Here is a 20,253-nt window from a genome sequence, read left to right as displayed (position 1 = left end):
ACAGCTACAGCTGCATGCCTGTATAAGTGTACGTAGAATACACTGAGTAGAGCAGTTTTCTTTTGTCAGAGTTTCAGTTTCAGTTTCAGTTCGAGGGCATGATGCATGCTGCGCCTGCACTGTGAAGAAGCAACGAGGTATCAGCTCAAGCAGACGACAATGCAATCAAGCCGCTTGGAGATCAGACTGTTCAGATAAGGATCGGAGATTTCAGACAAGAATCGACGGATGGCTCCTGTACCACTAGCTTGTTGAAATGGAGTTAATTAGAATCAGGAGGAGAGAAAAAACAAGATATTGATCAAATTGATTAATTAGAGATGATGAGCAATAATCGCTTGGGAATAATAGGGTCAATCAATCCATGGGGTATACAGATTACACAAAGCTAATTAATTAATTAATTAACAATCGCGAGGTCTGATCATGTCCTAGCTAGGCATGATGCTGCTGCATGCACTGGCCGGCCGGAGACGGAGGAGAAAGCTAGGGACGATGAGCTCGCCCTCGCCGCCATTGCAGGTGTTGCTAGTCGCTGCTCGACGACGACGAGGAGGTGTCGGAGGCGCAGTCGTCGTCCCAGGCGACCTCGTAGACCTGCACCCTGCGGTGGAAGCTGCGGTGGCAGCCGCAGGCAGCGCACTTGAGCGCCGCCGCAGTGCCCACCGCCCCCTCGGCTGCCGGCGCCGCCGCCGCCGCGGCGGCGATGAACTCCCGGCACCCGTCGACGGCGTGCCCCCCCGTGCTCGCCGCGTGGTTCCGGCAGCACTCGCCGTACCTCACGCCGCAGCAGCTGAACCTCACCGCCGGCTCCCGCCTCCTCAGGACCACCAGCCTCTTCATCATGGCGCGACACAACACACACACTCTCTCGCTCTCGCTTTGGTCTCAGCACGAGGCAATGAACCCACACTGCACAGCACCGCGTATTTATAGCCCGCCTAGCTAAAGCTAATGGCGTTGCTAATGTTACCTTAGCTTAGATTAGCTTAGCTAGCTAGCTCCTGCATGGATGGACTGGACCTAACTGATAAAACTCACACTGTCACACACACATGACCATTAGTTCATGACCATTCATTCGAGCATTCTCACCTGCTCTAATCTTCATGGATGATTAATTAGCATAACATGATGATAGCATCTGCTATTCCAGAGAAGTAATTTTACCGTCCTTAAGAAGCTAGGTACCAGGAGGTACTACTGTTTTCTACGTAAAATTTAGTATCTCTTTATACTTTAGATACCAGAAGTTATCAAATTTTACGTAAAAAATGGTAGTACCTTATGATATCTACTTAAGGATGAAAAAAAAATACTCATCACAAAGTACCTAATTGGGCATTTGGGCTGGCTGGTCCAGCAAATTCCACCTCACAAGAGAGATAGATAGATAGAGCTGAACAATTCTTGGGCCACTATGGGAACCTAAGATAGATTGGAGCCCTCCCTTTTGTGCCCTACCTCGTCCTTTCAGTGGCCTGCTTTCTCTCAAAAGTCTGAATGTGAGTATGTTTTTCATCACCTCCTTTTTTTTCTCTCCTACTCTCATGCATGAATGTGAGTGTGTTTTTCATGGCCTCCTTTTTTTTTCTCTCATCCATTATATAATTGGAGGTTGTCAGTTAGGGGGTGATACTTGAATCCTAAGAATCCCAAAGGAGTAGGGTCCCTTTTGATGGAAAAGGGTATCATATCAGCATTTTTGCATGGATGGATGCCAGCCTAGATATCCAAGAATGCAGGGTGTTTTGGCCTTTGTGCTCCAATTCTCTCTGCCAGGTTGCAGATCATCCAATGCAGGCACCTGTTCCTCCCTCCCCTTCATGTGCAATGGATTTCAATTCAGTTACTGTTCCAGCATGTGAGATAATGTTTACAACATGGATTTATACATCGATGTAGACTCCTAAACCACATTTTTTTCCCCCTGAGTATGACAGGAGAAAAGGCTAGACCAATCATATACAGAAAAAGAAGAGAGGATCGCAATCATGTGAACGGCGCAAAAGCGAAAACATTACCATAATCAAGCACATGTATATAGGGATTGATTGACACCAATGTAGGCTTAATTACATAGTGATGATACAATCTTTGTTCAATGCCAAACATACCAGCAGAATCATTCAGACATTTCAGTAGTGCAGAACAAAATGCCATTATGCCAGTTGTTGACCCTGGTTTGAGTGAGTTCTAAGGTCATCATACTTTCATCTTTTTTTAGGTGCTTCATCTACTTGAAAAGCAGGGAGTTGTAACACCTGGCAGATTGAGAGCACAGCCATTCAATTCAATTTCAATTGCATTGAGTACAGCAGCAAAATATGATCAAAGTGCAAACCAATAATATCCTGGAGAAAGATTTGAAAAAAGAAATATCACTGTTGCAGTGCTGCATAGATTCATAATCATTTTAAATTATCAAACCCATAAATACTTCCTGAGCTAAATCTAGGAGATTATCAAGCAAGATAACACAAATGACCAAGGGGGGAAGGTGGAAGAACCATGAGTGACAAGTTGCCAACTCCATGTCCAAAGTTCAGGTTATTCTTCAATGATCAAATCATCTTGCCACCGGGCAGATTCCTGGTCACTCACAAGGTTCACCATTTCGATCCGGAACTCAGACAGCATTGCAATAGCACTCTCGTGCATTCGTTATTTATTTCAGTGGAGTGAAAGGACAGCAAGGAATGAAATGAGACAACGAAAGCTTTTTCCTTTTCTTCTTAACCACCCAACCGTGGGAGAACATCAACACTGCATCCATCATTTTCCCTGGCCTGTACCAGATGCTATCAAGATAAGATCGCTCTCGGAGGTGTAGAGCCAGTGTACTTGCTTAACAAACTCATCTTGGATTTAATCCAATCCAGAGTTTCCTTGTAGATGCTAATCAGTCTCATTCCGGCTGCAATACCTATATCAACTTGAACTTGTGTTCATCTGTGGTGGCCATTTGGTCAGAACAGTGTGCAGGGCAGATACAAAATCATGCAATCAGCTACCAGCCAGCTGGAAATATAAAAACGAATTAAAGAGGAGCAAATGAATTATCAGATACTGTAGCAGCATGATCTTAGGCCGTAGATCACTGTTGAACTTCACTTAGGCTATCTTTTCTGTCGGATCAACATTTGACCGAGTGAGTGAAAGCATTGCACTGCACGACAAATGGAGGCGCAGATAAGCTGGAGACGACGACGAAAACAGCGATATCCACTGATTTTTTTCTTACAATTATTACTCACCCTCAATGGGGGTAGCTCTTTGGTTTTATGCCGGGTGATAAGACAGGAAGACAACAAACCTATCATATATAAATTATATAGCTTGTTGACTGTAACTACTCGGTAACCAGAATCACTGGATCAGTTTCATATCAGGAAAAGCAAACTGACCTGAGATTCAGAGAAACAGAAATATGGGCACATGCATGATTATTCAGTAAAGCCACATAACAGGAAACGAATTCTAAAATTTCAAGGAACTGATGATTGCAGGACAGTGAAACCTTGACCAAAAATAAAAATGAAACGTCAGAAGTGTTCTACAACGTCGTCATTTTTTTTTTGGGGGTAATGGCTCAAAGCATCGTTATCCTATGACACAGTTGAATAGCAGATCGACTGTACTGATGCATGGGCATCGTTAGTTCATGAGTGCACGCATAATCAGGCCCAATCATTGCTAGAACAACACGACAATTCTGCATCTCTCCTCGAATCAGTAATCACTCAGATCGTTCGTGGATGGGCTCTGACTAGACGATAACTGAATCACTGTAAAAAAAAAAAAGATCGCTAATTTTCTTTCGCAATTGCAAAAGAAAAAGATTTGCTGAATTCAGAATCATAGATTCGCACGTAACTATGTCACAAAATCGAACCATATATTTCAGTGAACCCCCCCAGAGACGCTGAAACTTCAGACACCTCATCTTGGAGATCAAACCGAACACTGAAGACTGCATCTTGTTCTTAGGCAACCGACCGTCTCTCGAACATCGCAGTGGGGATGGGGCTTGTGGAGACGACGGGGAGGCAGGTGAAAAGATGCGTCGTGGCCTGCTCCGGCGGCCACGGCGGCGCCGGCGCCGGCGCCGGTGCCGTGGATGGGGACAAGCTGCACCAATGTGATGCTGGGCCTTCTACGCGCTTGGGGATTGGGCCATTGTGTTTCTCCCGGTTGGGCCGAATGTTGTAATCCAGGGTAGTTGGGCTGATGTTTCGGGCCACTTCAATTTCAACTTTTTTTTCACAAAAAATAGTCATGGGCGCCAGATGCACACATATCACTATGCATTTCGCTGTGTTATAAACACTAATATGGTATTAAGTTACAAAAAATGAGTAAGAACTCGAGGAAAAAATAGACACCTAAATGATGAGTCAGAAATATCGACTTGGATTGAGATCAAGTGCAGTCCCAACTACAACGCATGTTAGGGACTACACAGGGTCTCGTCCATCTAATTTGCTAACTGAATTAAGGTCCGGATCGAATGATGCAGTATCATTGCTACAATAACCATTTGGTGGATGCACTGGGTGAATAGTGCTCTACCCGTTTTTGGCCATTGGATTTGCATCCTACAGGCTACAACCCTAGCACGTCTGCTTAAGTTGCAATCACAAATCCTCTTAACTTAGGGTTAGATCGAGACACATAATAAACGACATGAGGGTTACATGAAAGGTTAGTTTCCCCCATTAGTACACATGTGAGTGTGTGGTTTGAGGCACATGGATGCCAAAATTTACCCTTACCGACAAGATTGATAATGACCTAGAATTGGCCATGATTTGGCTACTTAATTTTGCTAAATCATGGGCAACCAAGGTTTTTGATAGGGAAATTATGGTCACCAACCAATACATACGCCCATGCTAATGTTCAAAGCACTAGTTATTTTGGGAGGCATTCTTTTCTTCCCCATTTGATATATAGATCGATGCCGCATGTAAAACAAGAGGATTTTTTTTTGTAACACAGCCACATGCATATGACCAGTTCTTTAGGAAACAAAACTATCCAGTTTATTGTTAAGTCTAGTTTATTATTACAGTTCTTTTAGTCAAAGTGTGAGAGTGGCTGTCCAGCAGATTTTGGATGTAAAATGTAAATATAATTAAAAAAAATACAAATTTACAGGAGAATTTAAAGTTTTGGAGTATATAACTATAGTGGACAAGCTACAACACCATTAGACAGAAACACTGACTCCACACTGTTTAGTGTCAGTGTTAATTCTACACTGACCACTGAGTAACCTAAAACTATGGTTTTTACCAATGATTTTGGATATGGAAATAGACTTATAAGACAACATACTAGCAGAAAAATAGCATGTTCTAACTAACATAAGTATGAAGTTTACACTTAAAATACTCTACTAATTAAGATGACATGTATAAGGAAACACTTGCTCCACCATTTGGTGTCGTCGTAACTTCTAGACCGACCATTGAGTAATCCAAAGCTACGATTTTTACCTATGGTTTTGGATATCGAAATTGAGCTTTAAGGCAATACTTTCAAAACGGACATACTAGCAGAATAGTGATATGGCTCGAACTAATATATGTATGAAGTTTGGTTGTGTTCTTTTGTTAAGATGATGGGTATAAGGGCCTATATAGCAATGTCTCTAAGGAGGTGAATGGTGCCCAAGAGCATTGATGTCCTAGCGGCGACAAATCAAGCAAGGCTTTCTCCACACAAGGCCTTGAGCTATAAGTAAGTTACTTTAACCTTCTATGCCAAATTAAACTTTGGTTGAACTAATTTGGTACATGCAACTCAACAAGTACATAAGCTTATGGAATCGATTTCCGGCTTGAATCGATGAGTTGATGCCACCGTTCGTTTTTCGCTTTATATACTTGTCACAACTGTGCTCTTACGTGTTGTAGCAGCTGACCAATACGTAGGCTCAACTTTTCACTTATGTGTATAAGACAAAATTTGAATTTTTCAACCTTAAGTTTGAAGCGGTCTTTGGAGGTTGCTCATCGAATTTATTTTTTCAGCTTTGACTTATAGATCACTAAAAGCATATACATAAAAATTTTATTAACAAACTATTTTTCGTTTGCAATATGCCGTTTGTTTTTTCCTCGAAAAACCTAAACGATCACCCCCTCCTAATCCATTGCACTGTGTATCAATCTCAGTTAACAGTTTGGCAGAAATATGTAACTCGATCAATATGTAGCTAGGTACATATATATTCTCATGAAATCGATTTCAGCAGCCTAGCTTGGATAATCGATCAAGTTAATTAATGCCGCTGTTCAATATTTAGTTTCGTGTTTTTATTGTGATGTGCATGCTCACGCGTAGTATCACAGTTGACCTAGATGGCTAGACCTGCTGCACAGTATACTGATCTTAACACATCACTACTGCAGCTCACTGTGGCAGAAAGAAAAAGCCAAACTAGCTTCATAATTACCCCTGCAACGATCGTCGAGATCGAACTTCTGATCAGCCAGGATTAATCACACGAGTTTTCATCAAAGTCGATTAATTAATCTCTGGGTGTGTCACTGTTTTGTTTCTGATCGAGTCGGTTAATCAATTCGCAATTGCGCCTAATTATTTCAATCGACGGCGTCAGCGTCGGCGAGTTTAATACTTGTCCTGAATGGCTCGATAATGGAGCTGTCAGGGTCAGCATCCTAGAGTAAATTGGCATTAAACTCGGTTTCGATGAACTGAAATGGCAAAAAAAAAAAAAGGAAGAAGAGGAGGAGGAGAAAAATACCTAGCTATCGATCGATCGGTATATATATATATATATATATATATATATCTGCTGCGTACGCGTGTACATACACGTACGTGTAAGTACTCGTCTGACGGATTCAATTCGACCGATCCATCGGTTTCTTCTTAATGTCACGCCGCAGTTTACTTCTCCATCGACAGCGCTTTCAATTTTGTTTAGGTGGATCACCATCACATTTTTTATTAATTATGTTTATATGTTAAAATTTAAATGTTCGATCTTAAATTCAGAGTTAATCTTGGGATTTTTTCACTAAATTTTTTTTTATCTTTGGCTTTTAGACCGTTGAGATACGTATATAAGATTTTTATTCACAAATATTTTTTTTCGTTTGTAAATATGCCCATTTCAAACTATTTCTTCGTAACACCGTCCATATTACATCATCCATATATTTTTATTAATATTTTATAATCACTTACTCTCATGTTAATATTGTTCTTTTCTCTTGTGATTGAATGTTGAAATATAGATGGATGAGGGAGAACTTTTTTTTCATGGCATCATCTATTATTTTTAAGATAGATGATCTGTTGGATTTACTTTAAGCAAGTTGTTACATCGGAACAAATGTTTAGACACTGTTGCACCATACTAAGTACGCTTGACACATGCGGGAAAAAAACCAAACAACATATTTATAAAAAAAATTATAAACAAAACTTTTATATACATATTTCTAGCGATATAAAAGGAATGGTTGGAAAATAGACCGTGATGAAAACCACACAATCAACTTTAAATTTAAAGTTAAAAAGTTAAATTTTAATTTAAAGTTAAAAAGTTAAATTTTGGCTTATAAGTATAAACAAAAGCGAAAAAATGAGTATCAGGTTCTTACACCACGCATGCAATTTAATGTTATTTTTTTTAGTGAAAGTTAGCCGGGGCTTTGATCTGTATGGGTATATTTAGACATGCATGAGAGCTCCTTGAGCTTGAGTTTTGAGCAAATTAAGTTAATTAGTTAATCAAGGTAGGCAACCTGAGAGTGATCATAATCTGCAATTAATTAACGAAATTCCCCCACATGATACCAATTACTCCAATCACAAATCTGCACATGCCAGCGTCCTGCCGGTGCATGCAACGGGATAATTAACAGTGAAACTAGCTGCTCCCTCGTTCCCACGATAATCGTTCCCACGATAAACCAACTCTTTGGTTTCCCTGTACACCGTTTGACCATCTGTCTTATTTTAAATTTTTTTAAAAAATTGAAAAAAAATTAGTCGCATGTTAAGTACTATTTATGATTTATCATATAATGAAAACAAAAATATTAATCATTTTTTTTAAATAAGACGAAGAGTCAAAAATTATATGTAAAAAGTAAAAAAATGGATTGTTTTAGGACGGAGGGAGTACTTTGCAGCAAAAATTAGCTGTACGCGTGTGATGGTGTGTGACCGCATGTATAGTTCTAGCTACCGTACACATGTACAGTCTCATATTGTCCTAATATTCTGATGCCATACAGAGGATCTAGGCAGCTGTTAATTTGATAATTTCCAATGGAAATTAATTGGAATGACACAATCCATGAATGCCGGCCATTTGAGAGATGCATATATTTCTCCATATATGGGCCCTGCTGGATCTGCAGGAGTTACTACCCCCATTGTAATTGCATGTATAGTACTAAGCTCAAGTTATGGCAGGCAAAGTCAGCAGCATAAAATCTAGAGGTAATTGGATTAATTAACACCATATGTTTTGATGTATCCTGCTGTACATGTGCCAGTTATACTTAGTTAGGACTACTAGTCAGTACATATATATATTGCACCATGGGTATATCATCCTCATCAATTGTCATCAATAATACTACATAGGTGTGGATGTGATTTATTCTCAATTTCTTGCAGGCTTTGCAGTGCTGCAATTTTACCATATATGTCAGATGACTCTTTAAGCACTATTCAAGTTTGGCAAACACAAGTAATTGATGATGTGAGCCAACTTAATTAATTATTTATGATCATCCAGCTATGGGTAGTATTCTACTCTTTGATGTATATGGACATAACTTCTCCTCCTGTGGTGGGCCAATTCGGTTAGAAGAAAAACAAATGATTTGAAATTTTAAGGATTAATTCCTACATAAATAATTTGGTTAGTCGAAGCATAGTAAAGCTAAAGGAATTTTTTCTCTCACAAGTTGTAGAGAGAAAATATTGGATTTTTTTATCGACTCAAAATATATTAAAAAATTGTATGTATTGATGTGAGCATGCATTCATATTTGTCCACTTTTTCTTACCATTGGTTTGAAATTTCTCCTAGCCAAATAGGATATGAATAAGAGAGAAATATAATCATAATGAGCCCTAGAGATAGTATTATTCATTTTTGCATCAATGCAAATAAAGTTATATATATATATATTAGAGGTGTAAGTGGGCTGGCCTGTCAACCCGCTTATAATCCTATGCAAAGTTGCATATATATATATATATATATATATATATATATATATATATATATATACACACACACACACACATTGTGTCATCACAAGACACACATGTCACACATCATCCTTCCTGTGCTCTCTCCTCCATGTATTGATCTTTACAGCTAGGTCAAGAGGAGGAAGCTAGCAGGAGAGGCAGCAGGCATATGCAAGTAGGCATAGATGATCTACACTACCAATAAGGGGTTTAGCCCCATGTCACATCGGATGTTTGGATACTAATTTGAAGTATTAAACATAGACTAATAAAAAAATTAATTTCATAAATGAGTGGTAATCCGCGAGACGAATTTTTTAAGCCTAATTAATCCATAATTAGAGCATGTTTACTATAGCATCACATATGCTAATCATGGATTAATTAGGCTCATTAGATTTGTCTCGCAAATTAGTTTAAGATTATGAATGAGTTTTGTTAATAAGTATACGTTTACTATTTATAATACGTGTCTAAACATCCGATGAGACGGGGGCTAAACACCTAAGTCACCTCACATGTGCAGTAGTGGAGGTGTGCATTTATGAATTTGTTTTCTCTTTTGTTCTGCATTCAATTCCTACACTCTTTGATGAGTCTGAGTTTTCTCTGCCACTTTGTTTATCACCATGTCTCTGGCTCTATCAGCACCATGCCTCTCTATCTCTCTATCTTTGATTCTTTTCTTTGACTGCTATGTTTCATATGCTCAGTAATTAAATTACTGCCAAAGTTCAACCATGCATGTGCTCCTTCTCCATGAATCTGCACTGAAATTATAGAGGGAGCAGTAATGCCCAAATTCTTTATAGGATCATACATGGGGGTAACATTAAGTTTTCCCTGCATACATGTATTCACATGTCTCTGCTTCTACACAAAGATTGCATGAAATCTTTTGTCTTTTGGCCATGAGGTCATGGCTTGCATATGAGAGCCAGGCCATTTTTAAAGTTGTTCTTCTTTAAAAAAAAAAAAAAAACTTCAGTAGGGGAGTGAGTGATGCATGAAGTACAGCAGGAACAGGACAGTGTCTTGGCTACCTGAACATGCAGGAGAAAGGAAAGGTCGATGACACCCTATAAAATCTGCAAGCCAGAGTAAGCTATAGTAGCATTTAAGCGACTCTTTGTAGTTTCCAAGGACTCTCAAGTCATGACATTGCACTCTAGCTAGCTCTTGTTTCTTTGTACTTAAATTCAACAGTAGGTATTTTGCTGCTGTACTAGTGTATATCCCTGCCACAGGCATGTGTATGTGATCTGAGAAATTTTACTATACTTAATTTATAAAATACTTAAAGGCATGAAAATTTTACAAAAATTCCCAAGTTTTGCAGTGGAGTCATGCACTCTACCTCTAATATAAGAGCAATTTTACCATCCTCAAGAAGGTAGCACTTTTTCTATATAAAATTTGGTATCTTTTGATACTTTATATACTAGAAGATATCAAATTTTACATAGAAAACAGTGGTACATCATGATACTGAAGGATGACAAAAATGCTTCTAATATTATGATGTACTAAAAATAGTTTAATGTATATATGTTGTTGTCTTGTTGGGGACACACCATTGGTATCAATTTATCATGGAGTCATGAGCGGATAACTCCATTAAATAGGGATCAAATCATAATACCCACAAATATGTTTATGTGTATTCTTAGCTGGCGCAATTAAAGGCTGGGAGCTATACTTCTCGTTGCCAAGGAAATGTGTATATACATTATTTTAATTTTGCCAACGTGTTTCACTGTATCAAATCTGACCTCGCGCGCGCGCGCGAGAGAGAGAGAGAGAGAGAGAGTGATTGGTTTGTAACCCAAACATAACCATGTGTCAAATAATTGGCTATGCTTAAAACATTTTCCACCTATATATTTGTTAGCAACAAAAGAAATTGTCATTAATTAACAAATTATTTGGCATATTTTTTACAGTAATTGTACAAACTAACTTACTAACATCACCGAGCCAAAATTCAATTTTTAACCTAAATGACTTTGGAGTTTTTTCTATTGTAACTTATAATTCAGCCTTGACTTTTATATGGCTAAAAACATGTATATGAATTTTTTATTCACAAAATATTTCTTTTATTTGTAAATATGTTATTTGGGTTTTTTCTTAAATAAGCCAAATAATCACCCTTAAAGATTACTCAATCTTTGCCCCCCCCCCCCCAAAATGGCAACAACTAATCAAAGAACTTGCAATTTTTTCACAATTGCCAAACATTTTGTAGCCGAAAATTGGTAAGGTAAGAAATGCCTTCAAATTAAAAGGCCCTTGATTTCATCAATACATATATGGCTATGTTCATTTATTTAGATTATTTCTTGACTTTTGTGCACATGGTTATCAAACTACTTAACAATATTTTTTTTGAAAAAATCTATATAAAAGTTTATAATCTCATGTTCCTAGAGTTGATTTAATTTCATTCTTTCTACTATTAAATAACTATTAAAATCAGATAATACTTTTATCTTCCATCTTTCATCGGCAAAAGGACAGAACGTTGGTTTCCCACTTCCATGGACGCCCTAGTATATGACAAAATGGCACTACTAACTGGTGGTGCTGCATCATGCCTAAAGCTAGGATCAATATCTTAATTAATGATGTAATTATTCCGATCGACCCAATTGTTGTTTGAAGAGTGGAAACGTGTAAGCATTGGGTGGAATATCATGTCAATTTAATTCCTACTCTACAAAAATGACGTGCACATGCGGATTTCTTGCTAATTAATATACAGACTAGCTAAAGATAAAGGATTTTCAGAAAAAAAATGCTAAGGCTAGCTGGTGATTCTTAATTAGCTTATAGCATCCAAAACATTCAAGGTTAATTATGCATATTTTGGTGTTGATGATTCATCATATAAAATACTTTATATTATAAATGGAGAAAAATCATTAAAAAATCACATGAGTTCAAGAGTGAGTGAAGAAGTTCACACAAAACCAGGTATCTTATTAGTGAATGATAAAGTAAATATAGTTATTGTAAACTAAAAATGGATTAATATGGTTTTAAAAACAACTTTTATATAGTAATTATTTTTAAAATATATCATTTAGTAAATTGAGAAGCATTTTTATGAAAAACAGGTGGAGTCTTTTTCTTAACGTTATGTATTTTGCAGAAAGTAGTGTTCAAGTGTTACCGTTTCGATAATAACTAACATATAGAGCATAATCAGTGACCCCTCCATTCCATATTAGAAGATATTTTGTCTTATTTAGATTCATCCACATATTTATGAATATAATTTATATATGTGTCTAGATTCATTAGTATTTATATAAATATATTTTTTTATTGCGTAAAAGATTTGCGCGTTAATATATTAGAAGAAAACGAGTTACGTTACAGCGGAGACCCTTAGGCACAAGCTTGGAACGACTTTAAGCACAGTAATCTATAGATGATTAAAATATCTTATAATATGAAATGAAGGTAATAAAGTATAGCGGCTGAAGGTTATCTTCTTCCATGAACACAATAAGGACAGTGTACGTAAATCAATTACTTTGACCGTATTGATATCATAGGGGTTGTTTAGATGGGGCTAAACTTTTTACCCTCATGTCACATCGGATGTTTGTACACTAATTTAAAGTATTAAACATAGACTAATAAAAAAACTAATTTCATAAATGAGTGGTAATCCACGAGACGAATTTTTTAAGCCTAATTAATCTATAATTAGATCATATTTACTGTAGCATCACATAGGCTAATCATAGATTAATTAGGATCAATAGATTCGTCTCGTGAATTAGTCCAAGATTATAGATAAGTTTTATTAATAGTCTATATTTACTATTTATAATAAGCGTCCAAATATTCAATGAGACAAGGGACTAAAAATAAATCCCTTGTCCCAAACACCACCAGAGCTCTCTGGCATATACATATTGTTCAATTGTTGGATCCTTTCAGTTTCAGGTGAGTTCCCAGATTTCCATGGCTGAGCCACAGGTCTCCATCTCCCAAAGGAAGAAGAAAAATTAGGTCAAGTGTCTAAGGTAGTAGTTATAGGAGCTAACTACAATATTATGCTGCCGAATTAATCTAATCACGTACAAATGGTCTTCTAGGTACACATTTGGCGGTGAGAGAGAGAGAGGGAGATCACTCCACACAAATAAAGCCACAATGCCAATTTATTTCCCATCCCTTTCCTTGTGTCCATGCCTATCTCTACTCTATTTAATTCGCATTAATTGGTGTTGTCATGTAAAATCATGTACTGCAAGTGCTTTGAAGAGCTTTGCTATTGATCTGCTCTTTTCTAAATTCTAAGATATCGACGTAGCCTTTGATACATATATGTTTGATCACAGTGTTTTCTTAACATATGTTAGTAGTATCCAACAAATATTAAAAATACAATTACTTATTTTCTATACTATTTAAAAGAAGGTAACGGTGATGGCCGCGAATCTACTATCCACCAACTATATTATTTCAAAATAGTACTATATATTGATTATATTTTTATCTCTAGAAAACCAATTCCAAGCAATATTAGCATGTGTATCATTCGCATTTGTTTGTAGCAAAGCACATATATATTTAGGTAGTTACATGTGACATCTTAAAAGTGTCCCTACTTAGACCCCGTTTGTTTCCCTCCAACCTTTTTTAAGTCCCTGTCACATCAAATGTTTAGAGACTAATTAAAAGTACTAAATATAGATTATTAATAAAACTCATCTCATACTCTGAACTATTTCACGAGACAAATCTATTGAGCCTAATTAGTCCATGATTAGCGAATGTGATGCTACAGTAATCATTTCTAATCGTAGATTAATTAGACTTAAAAATGTGTCTAATAAAATAGCATTTATTTATGTAATTAATTTTATTATCAGTCTATATTTAATACTCCTAATTAACGTCTAAACATCCAAGGTGACCTAAATCCAAACAACCACTTATTAACTAACCAGAATATCAAAAATATGCATGCCCATGGTTCACTTAGAAACCAATATATATACTAAGGGAGATTTTATGGTCCTTGATAAATTACCTCGACATACCAAAACTTTTGCTATAAAATATTGTTAACTCGATGTAACATGTTTTTATACGAAATATATGGTATCTCAAGGTACTATTTCAAGAGTGTATATAAAATTACTCATATACTATTCTGATTTTCTTTACAACTCGATAGTTAGTACATTTATCGTTTTCTCGGCTAAATTGAAAAAAAAAGGCATGTTGCAATCACACATTATATTTCATTCATTTGGCTTTTCTGCGATGACTGTTTAGACTTGGCCACAATATATAGAGGGAGGGAAATATATATCCTAAATTAATTTCCATAGACTATGATGACCCTGTTGGCACATTTGAGGAAAGGCAATGAATTGTATTCACTAAATGAGAGGTAAGATTTATTGGCAAGCATTGTCTTGGCAGTTGCCGAGGCCCTATATACTTATATGAATTCAATGTTGGTCCGTATTTTCTAGATACAATGGTTTAAATATATAGGTTTACGATATTTTATCAAAGATTTACATGCTTGTGAATTTTACTCCAGTAATTGTTGAACTTTTTGTAAACTATGAAATGTAAATGGGAGTATTACAAAGTTTTACCGTTACATATACTATGCTAATGGTCATTCCATCCTACAAAAATATATACCATTTTAAAATTAAGTAGTGGAAATTATTAAAGATTGTTAGGCCAGAAATTGGAGCGTCGACGTATATAGTTGCTAAAAGGATATAATTTAATAAGATCTAGATATATACATACATTATTTAAGTAGAGAAATTAAACACTACCAACAGCATGCATTTGATTTTCATTATTAAATCAAAACAAACAATGCACGATAGCTCTATTTTATTTGGATTGATTAAAATTGGAATAAATGCATGATGGTCATACACATATATACTCAATTTAGTATAAAATCACACTGCTGAAAAGTTATACGGATTATTTAAAAAAAGGTAGGAATTCCACTCGAAATAGTCCACATCAAAAATAATTCAAAAAATCTCACTTTTCAAATTAGTCCTCAGGGTTCTATTCGGCTATGTTGTTTTTACGTGATTATCATATTTTATATATTATCTCACTTTGTGATATGTTTGAAGGTATAAGAAAAGGTTGGAGCTTAAAATTAGAAAGAATAATTTTATCATAAAACATATTATTAAAAATCCTTGAAAGCATGGCTGCGACAATGAATAATCAACAATGAGAAAAGAGAGCCTAGGAACAAAGTTGGAACACTCGCTAACTAAATCTTGCGTGTTATTGTTTAATAGAATTCTCTAAGAAAAACAGAAAACTTAAAAGGAGACGTCGCAGTAAAAGCAGCTGTAACATATATCTATGCACATATATATCATTTAACAGATGTACATTTATGTCTTCCTGACTCCTCCATCCATTTAATACTATATAGTCACAAAGTCACAGCCCATGATTAGTAGTATAAACTTACTTACATATTAGAGCAAGTATAATAATAAACTATAAGTTGGCTATAAGTTGATGTTCTAGGAAAGAAATAATGAAAAAGAAATAGGGTTGACTCTCATGCAAAGCCAGCTATAGACCAACTCAAAAAAATATATTAAATACAAAGATAAGAGAAAGAGATAAGACATAAAAATTATAGCCAACCTTATAGCCAACCTGTTATATGTGTTGATTATAATATAAGCTTATAACTAGTAGGCTGGCTTCACTATTAAACTTGCTCTTATCAATTCAAATAAATTAAAACCCCTAGCATCAGAGATTAATTTGTAAACCTACAAAAGAGAGGATTAACCAAACTAGATAAGATCATCAACACCAAACTCGATTTAAATCACCGAGCTAGATGGAACTGGAGGCACTTTAATTAGCTTGATTAGTTACATCTTAATTAACTCAGCAACTTTGAATTTCTTTTCTTTCTGCACCTTTTTTTTGTGTTCTTGCTGTCTACTTGATTAATTCTTGGTTGTACTACGCACGCTTAAAAGAACTCACTGGGGTCCCCCAATGGCACCACGTCCATGAGCCCCACCTCGCCGTGCCCCCCCAGGCCGCCGTCGTCGAGCAGCCAGCTCTCCAGCATCGAGAACGCCGGCGCGGGGCCGGCCATCTTGCTCGTCTCCGTCGAGCCCTCCGGCGTCTGCGCGGTCGCCGCGGTGGCGGCGGCGGCGGCGCCGCCGCCGCTTTGGCTGGCTGATGCCGAGGCCGCGCCCTCCCCGGAGCACTGAGGCTGCTGCTGCTGCTGCGTCGTCGCCGTCGTGGAGGTTGAGCCAGACGCTTCGGGGCCCTTGCCCCCGCCGCCGGCCGGCCGCATCCAGCCCTGCAGCAGCCGCGCGATGTTGTCCGCGCTCGACGCGTACGTCGCCGCCGCCGCAGCCGCCGACCCTGCTTGCGGCGATGGCTGTGCCGGCGCCGTCTTCGCCGTCGTCGTCGTCGTCGTCGTCGGGGAGGGATCGAGCGAAAGCGCGTCGCGCAGGGCCTGCCGCGCCGTGTGGATGTCCGTCTGCAGACGCCGCTCCCACTGTCCCTTGGGGGCGGCCACCTTCGCACTCCCCCCGCCGCCGCCGCCACCCTCCGAGGCCGCACCGTCTTCCCCACCGCCAGCGGCCTGCATCCTCTTGAGCTTCTTCTTGAGGTGCGTGTTCCAGTAGTTCTTGATGTCGTTGTCCGTCCTCTCCGGCAGGTACGACGCTATCGCCGCCCATCTACACACACCCAGCAAGCAACCAACCCACTCAGCCATGGACAAAATCAACCAAGCTCACACTCCGTGTACCTTGCACGGCCACAGAGCATCAAACCAACCAAGCCATCAAACCAAGAAAATCACCGGTTGCCGAGTAGCGCCTGGAGGTGGATGATGAGCTTCTCCTCCTGGTCGGTGAAGTTGCCGCGCTTGATCCCCGGCCGGAGGTAGTTCGTCCACCGGAGCCGGCAGCTCTTGCTGCAACGCATCAGCCCTACACACACAACGGACTCATTACCGATCAAAGAAAAGCTCGGATCTTGCAGGCGACCACCCCACCCGACGCCGATCAATCAAAAGATTCAAGAACACGAACGCGAACCGGTGTTGGTCGGCACGGCGCGCCAGTTCCCGGGCCCGTGCTCCTGGATGTAGGACACCAGCATCAGGTCCTCCTCCGGCGTCCACGGCCCCTTCTTCACCCCCACCTTGTCGCAGCACGGCGGCCTCCCCATGCCGCCCCCGCGGCGCCGCCGCCGCCGCCGCCGACGACGACCGGCCGGTGGTTGGTAGCTAGCTAGCTAGCTAACTGAAACCGAGTATACGTGTGTGTATGTATCTCGATCAGGGAGGAGACGAGGAGAGACCGGGGTCCAAGAAGATGAGGTAAAAGGAGAGGGGGCGAGGTATATATAAGCTAGCTGCTCGCCATGGATGCTGGCTTGAGCTACTGTCACTGCTGGTGTTTGACCTAGGTAGAAAGCTCAGGCCTTGTATACTTCCTAAATTTTTTTCCCAAAAATATCACATCAAATTTTTGGACACATTAAATATAGATAAACCAAAAAATTAATTATACAGTTACGAAAGAAATCTTGAAACGAATCTTTTGAGCCTAATTAGTCCATAATTATCTATAAGTGCTACAGTAACCAACACGTGCTAATGACGGATTAATTAGGCTCAAAAGATTCGTCTCACGGTTTCTAGGCTCCGTGAAATTCATTTTTTTCATTCGTGTCCATAAACCCTTTCCAACATCCGATCAAACATTTGACGTGATACTTCTCTTAAAAATTTTCTCAATCAAACACCCCTGAGATAATACTAACAATGAACTGCAGTGACACATGCTGACAAGCACGCACGTATATGGCGTAAGCCACAACAATAAAGACCAGAAGCTCTCAAAAATAAAACAATAAAGGCCTTCTTTAGTTCAAAATTTTTTTCCAAAAACATCTTATCGAATTTTTTGACACCTAAATAAAATATTAAACATAGATGAACCAAAAAACTAATTGCACAGTTATGGAAGAAATCTTGAGACGAATCTTTTGAGCCTAATTAGTCCATGATTAGCCATAAGTGCTACAGTAACCAAAATGTGCTATTAGACTCAAAAGATTCGTCTCGCGGTTTCTAGGCTAGCCGTGAAATTCGTTTTTTCATTCGTGTCCACAAACCCATTCCGACATCTGGTCAAACATTTGACGTGACACTTCACTTAAAAATTTCTCAATCTAAACACCCCAAAGACCAGAAAAAGATAGCAAATGGAGTAATTATTTGTTTGTTTTTTTTTTGTGTTTGCTGGCGCATGGTTTCTGCCATTTTGGTTTGCTCTTAAATGAATTTATTTAAAGTATGTAGGCTTCGTTCTTTCGGTCGGATTATTTTTCGATTTTTATATGTATGCATTCTAACTGTTAAATAGTATTTTTTTTGCAAAAGAAAAATCTCTATATACAAGATCATCATCTCATCCCTGTAAAGTAGATTTCTAATTTTATATTAATTAATTTTATAATTCATACTATTAAATAGCTTTAAAAAATCAGATAATATTTCATATTTAATCAAATAAAAGAACCCAACTTAGTAGATTTGGTGCTTCATCATTTCACATTTGTTTTTACGTATAAGACAAGAATTTTAAATTTAAATCCTAATTTTCAAGTTGGTATTGTAGTTTTATTATCATGGTTTATTTTATAATATTTGTTTTTAAAATGATGTGGACACATATATAAATTTATAACAATAAATTATTTTATTTGCTAACAAGCCGTTTCATTTTTCTTTAAGAAAGTGAGACGATGCGAGACTTTACATGAGGCTGTTGATTTTTCCATTTATTTATGTAAAATACAAATTATTTGAAAAATATAAATCTTCTATGCCATTGGTGACGTGTATAAACAGGACAACACTGCCACAAAGAAAAAAACAAATTTGGGGTTGGCAGCCTCCTGTTGCCATGCCGTTGCTAACGAGTAATGTCTTGACGAAGGGATATTTAATGATTACCACCTACATGTAATAATTAACCTATGCGTTTATAATATATGAGTAATAAATCATTAAACTTGAATGGGGCAAATAGTAACATGTTGAGTGGGTGTTCGGATCAGGATTTTTTTATCCCTTACCATATCAGATGTTTGAAGTTAATTAAAAATATTAAATATAGACTGATAACAATACTAATTGTATGAATAAATGTTATTTCATTAGATAATTTTTTAAGCCTAATTAAGCCACGATTAGCAAATGTTTACTGTAGCATCACTTTCCTAATCATAGATTAATTAGGCTCAATAAATTCGTCTCACGAAATAGTTCAAACAATACAAATATATGTATTTACATGAAATTCTTTTGTATATTTCAGTTATGAATTTAGTTCACATAGCTTCCTGCAGCTTCGACCCGTCCACAATGTAATTACTTCTAATGCCATGGAGAGTTACTTCTAGAATTTAAGTAAATTAGTTTTAAATTTGGTAAATTTATTTTAATAAATATTTGAATATATTTAATATTGGATTTGTTTTGTTTTACGTTTTGAATATAGTATGGTGGTTTAAAGTTTAAATGGATCTTAAAAACAATATGGGGGGTTCATATATATAAGCCATCAGAGTTTATATAACAAAAAAGATATACTAGTGTATAATATTTAGTTTTGATGGTTGATGATGGGCTCTATAGCACGTGAATGGGCACATGTGGGCTATCTATTTGTTTTCAGCAGTTTAAGTTGATCGGATAGCTTAATTACAGACAAGTCACTCGATAAGATAATAATGTGTTTTTACGCTCTTATTTTCCTCGAGGAAAAACAAATATGAAGGAACTTAGGAGCGAGAGGTGTGGGTGGTGAAAATGGTTTAACAATAAATAAATTTAATTTAACTTGTTTTTCTCCCTTACCTTTCTTAAATCATAAGTTAGGGCCATTGCTTCAATGAGAGTCTGGGACATGTATGGCTTTG

General features: G+C 37.7%; 2 protein-coding genes across 2 annotated transcripts; both read right to left on the bottom strand.

Moving 5' to 3' along the window:
• Positions 1–323: 323 nt before the first annotated feature.
• On the bottom strand, positions 324–880 carry LOC121055374 (mini zinc finger protein 2-like). The gene has a single exon (XM_040527825.1). The coding sequence runs from the start codon at positions 844–846 to the stop codon at positions 529–531; it is 318 nt and encodes a 105-aa protein (XP_040383759.1). The 5' UTR covers positions 847–880; the 3' UTR covers positions 324–528.
• Positions 881–16,095: 15,215 nt separating this feature from the next.
• On the bottom strand, positions 16,096–17,652 carry LOC102712930 (myb-related protein 306-like). The gene is made up of 3 exons (XM_006660560.3): positions 17,358–17,652; positions 17,120–17,249; positions 16,096–16,994 (listed from the first exon to the last, which is right to left on the bottom strand). Exons 1-3 carry the CDS (start codon positions 17,488–17,490, stop codon positions 16,271–16,273), a joined length of 987 nt encoding a protein of 328 aa, XP_006660623.2. The 5' UTR covers positions 17,491–17,652; the 3' UTR covers positions 16,096–16,270.
• Between the last annotated feature and the right edge of the window lie 2,601 nt (positions 17,653–20,253).

The sequence above is a fragment of the Oryza brachyantha genome, chromosome 9, assembly GCF_000231095.2.
Source record: "Oryza brachyantha chromosome 9, ObraRS2, whole genome shotgun sequence".
Taxonomy (NCBI): domain Eukaryota; kingdom Viridiplantae; phylum Streptophyta; class Magnoliopsida; order Poales; family Poaceae; genus Oryza; species Oryza brachyantha.
This window is presented reverse-complemented; position numbering and strand designations above follow the sequence as displayed.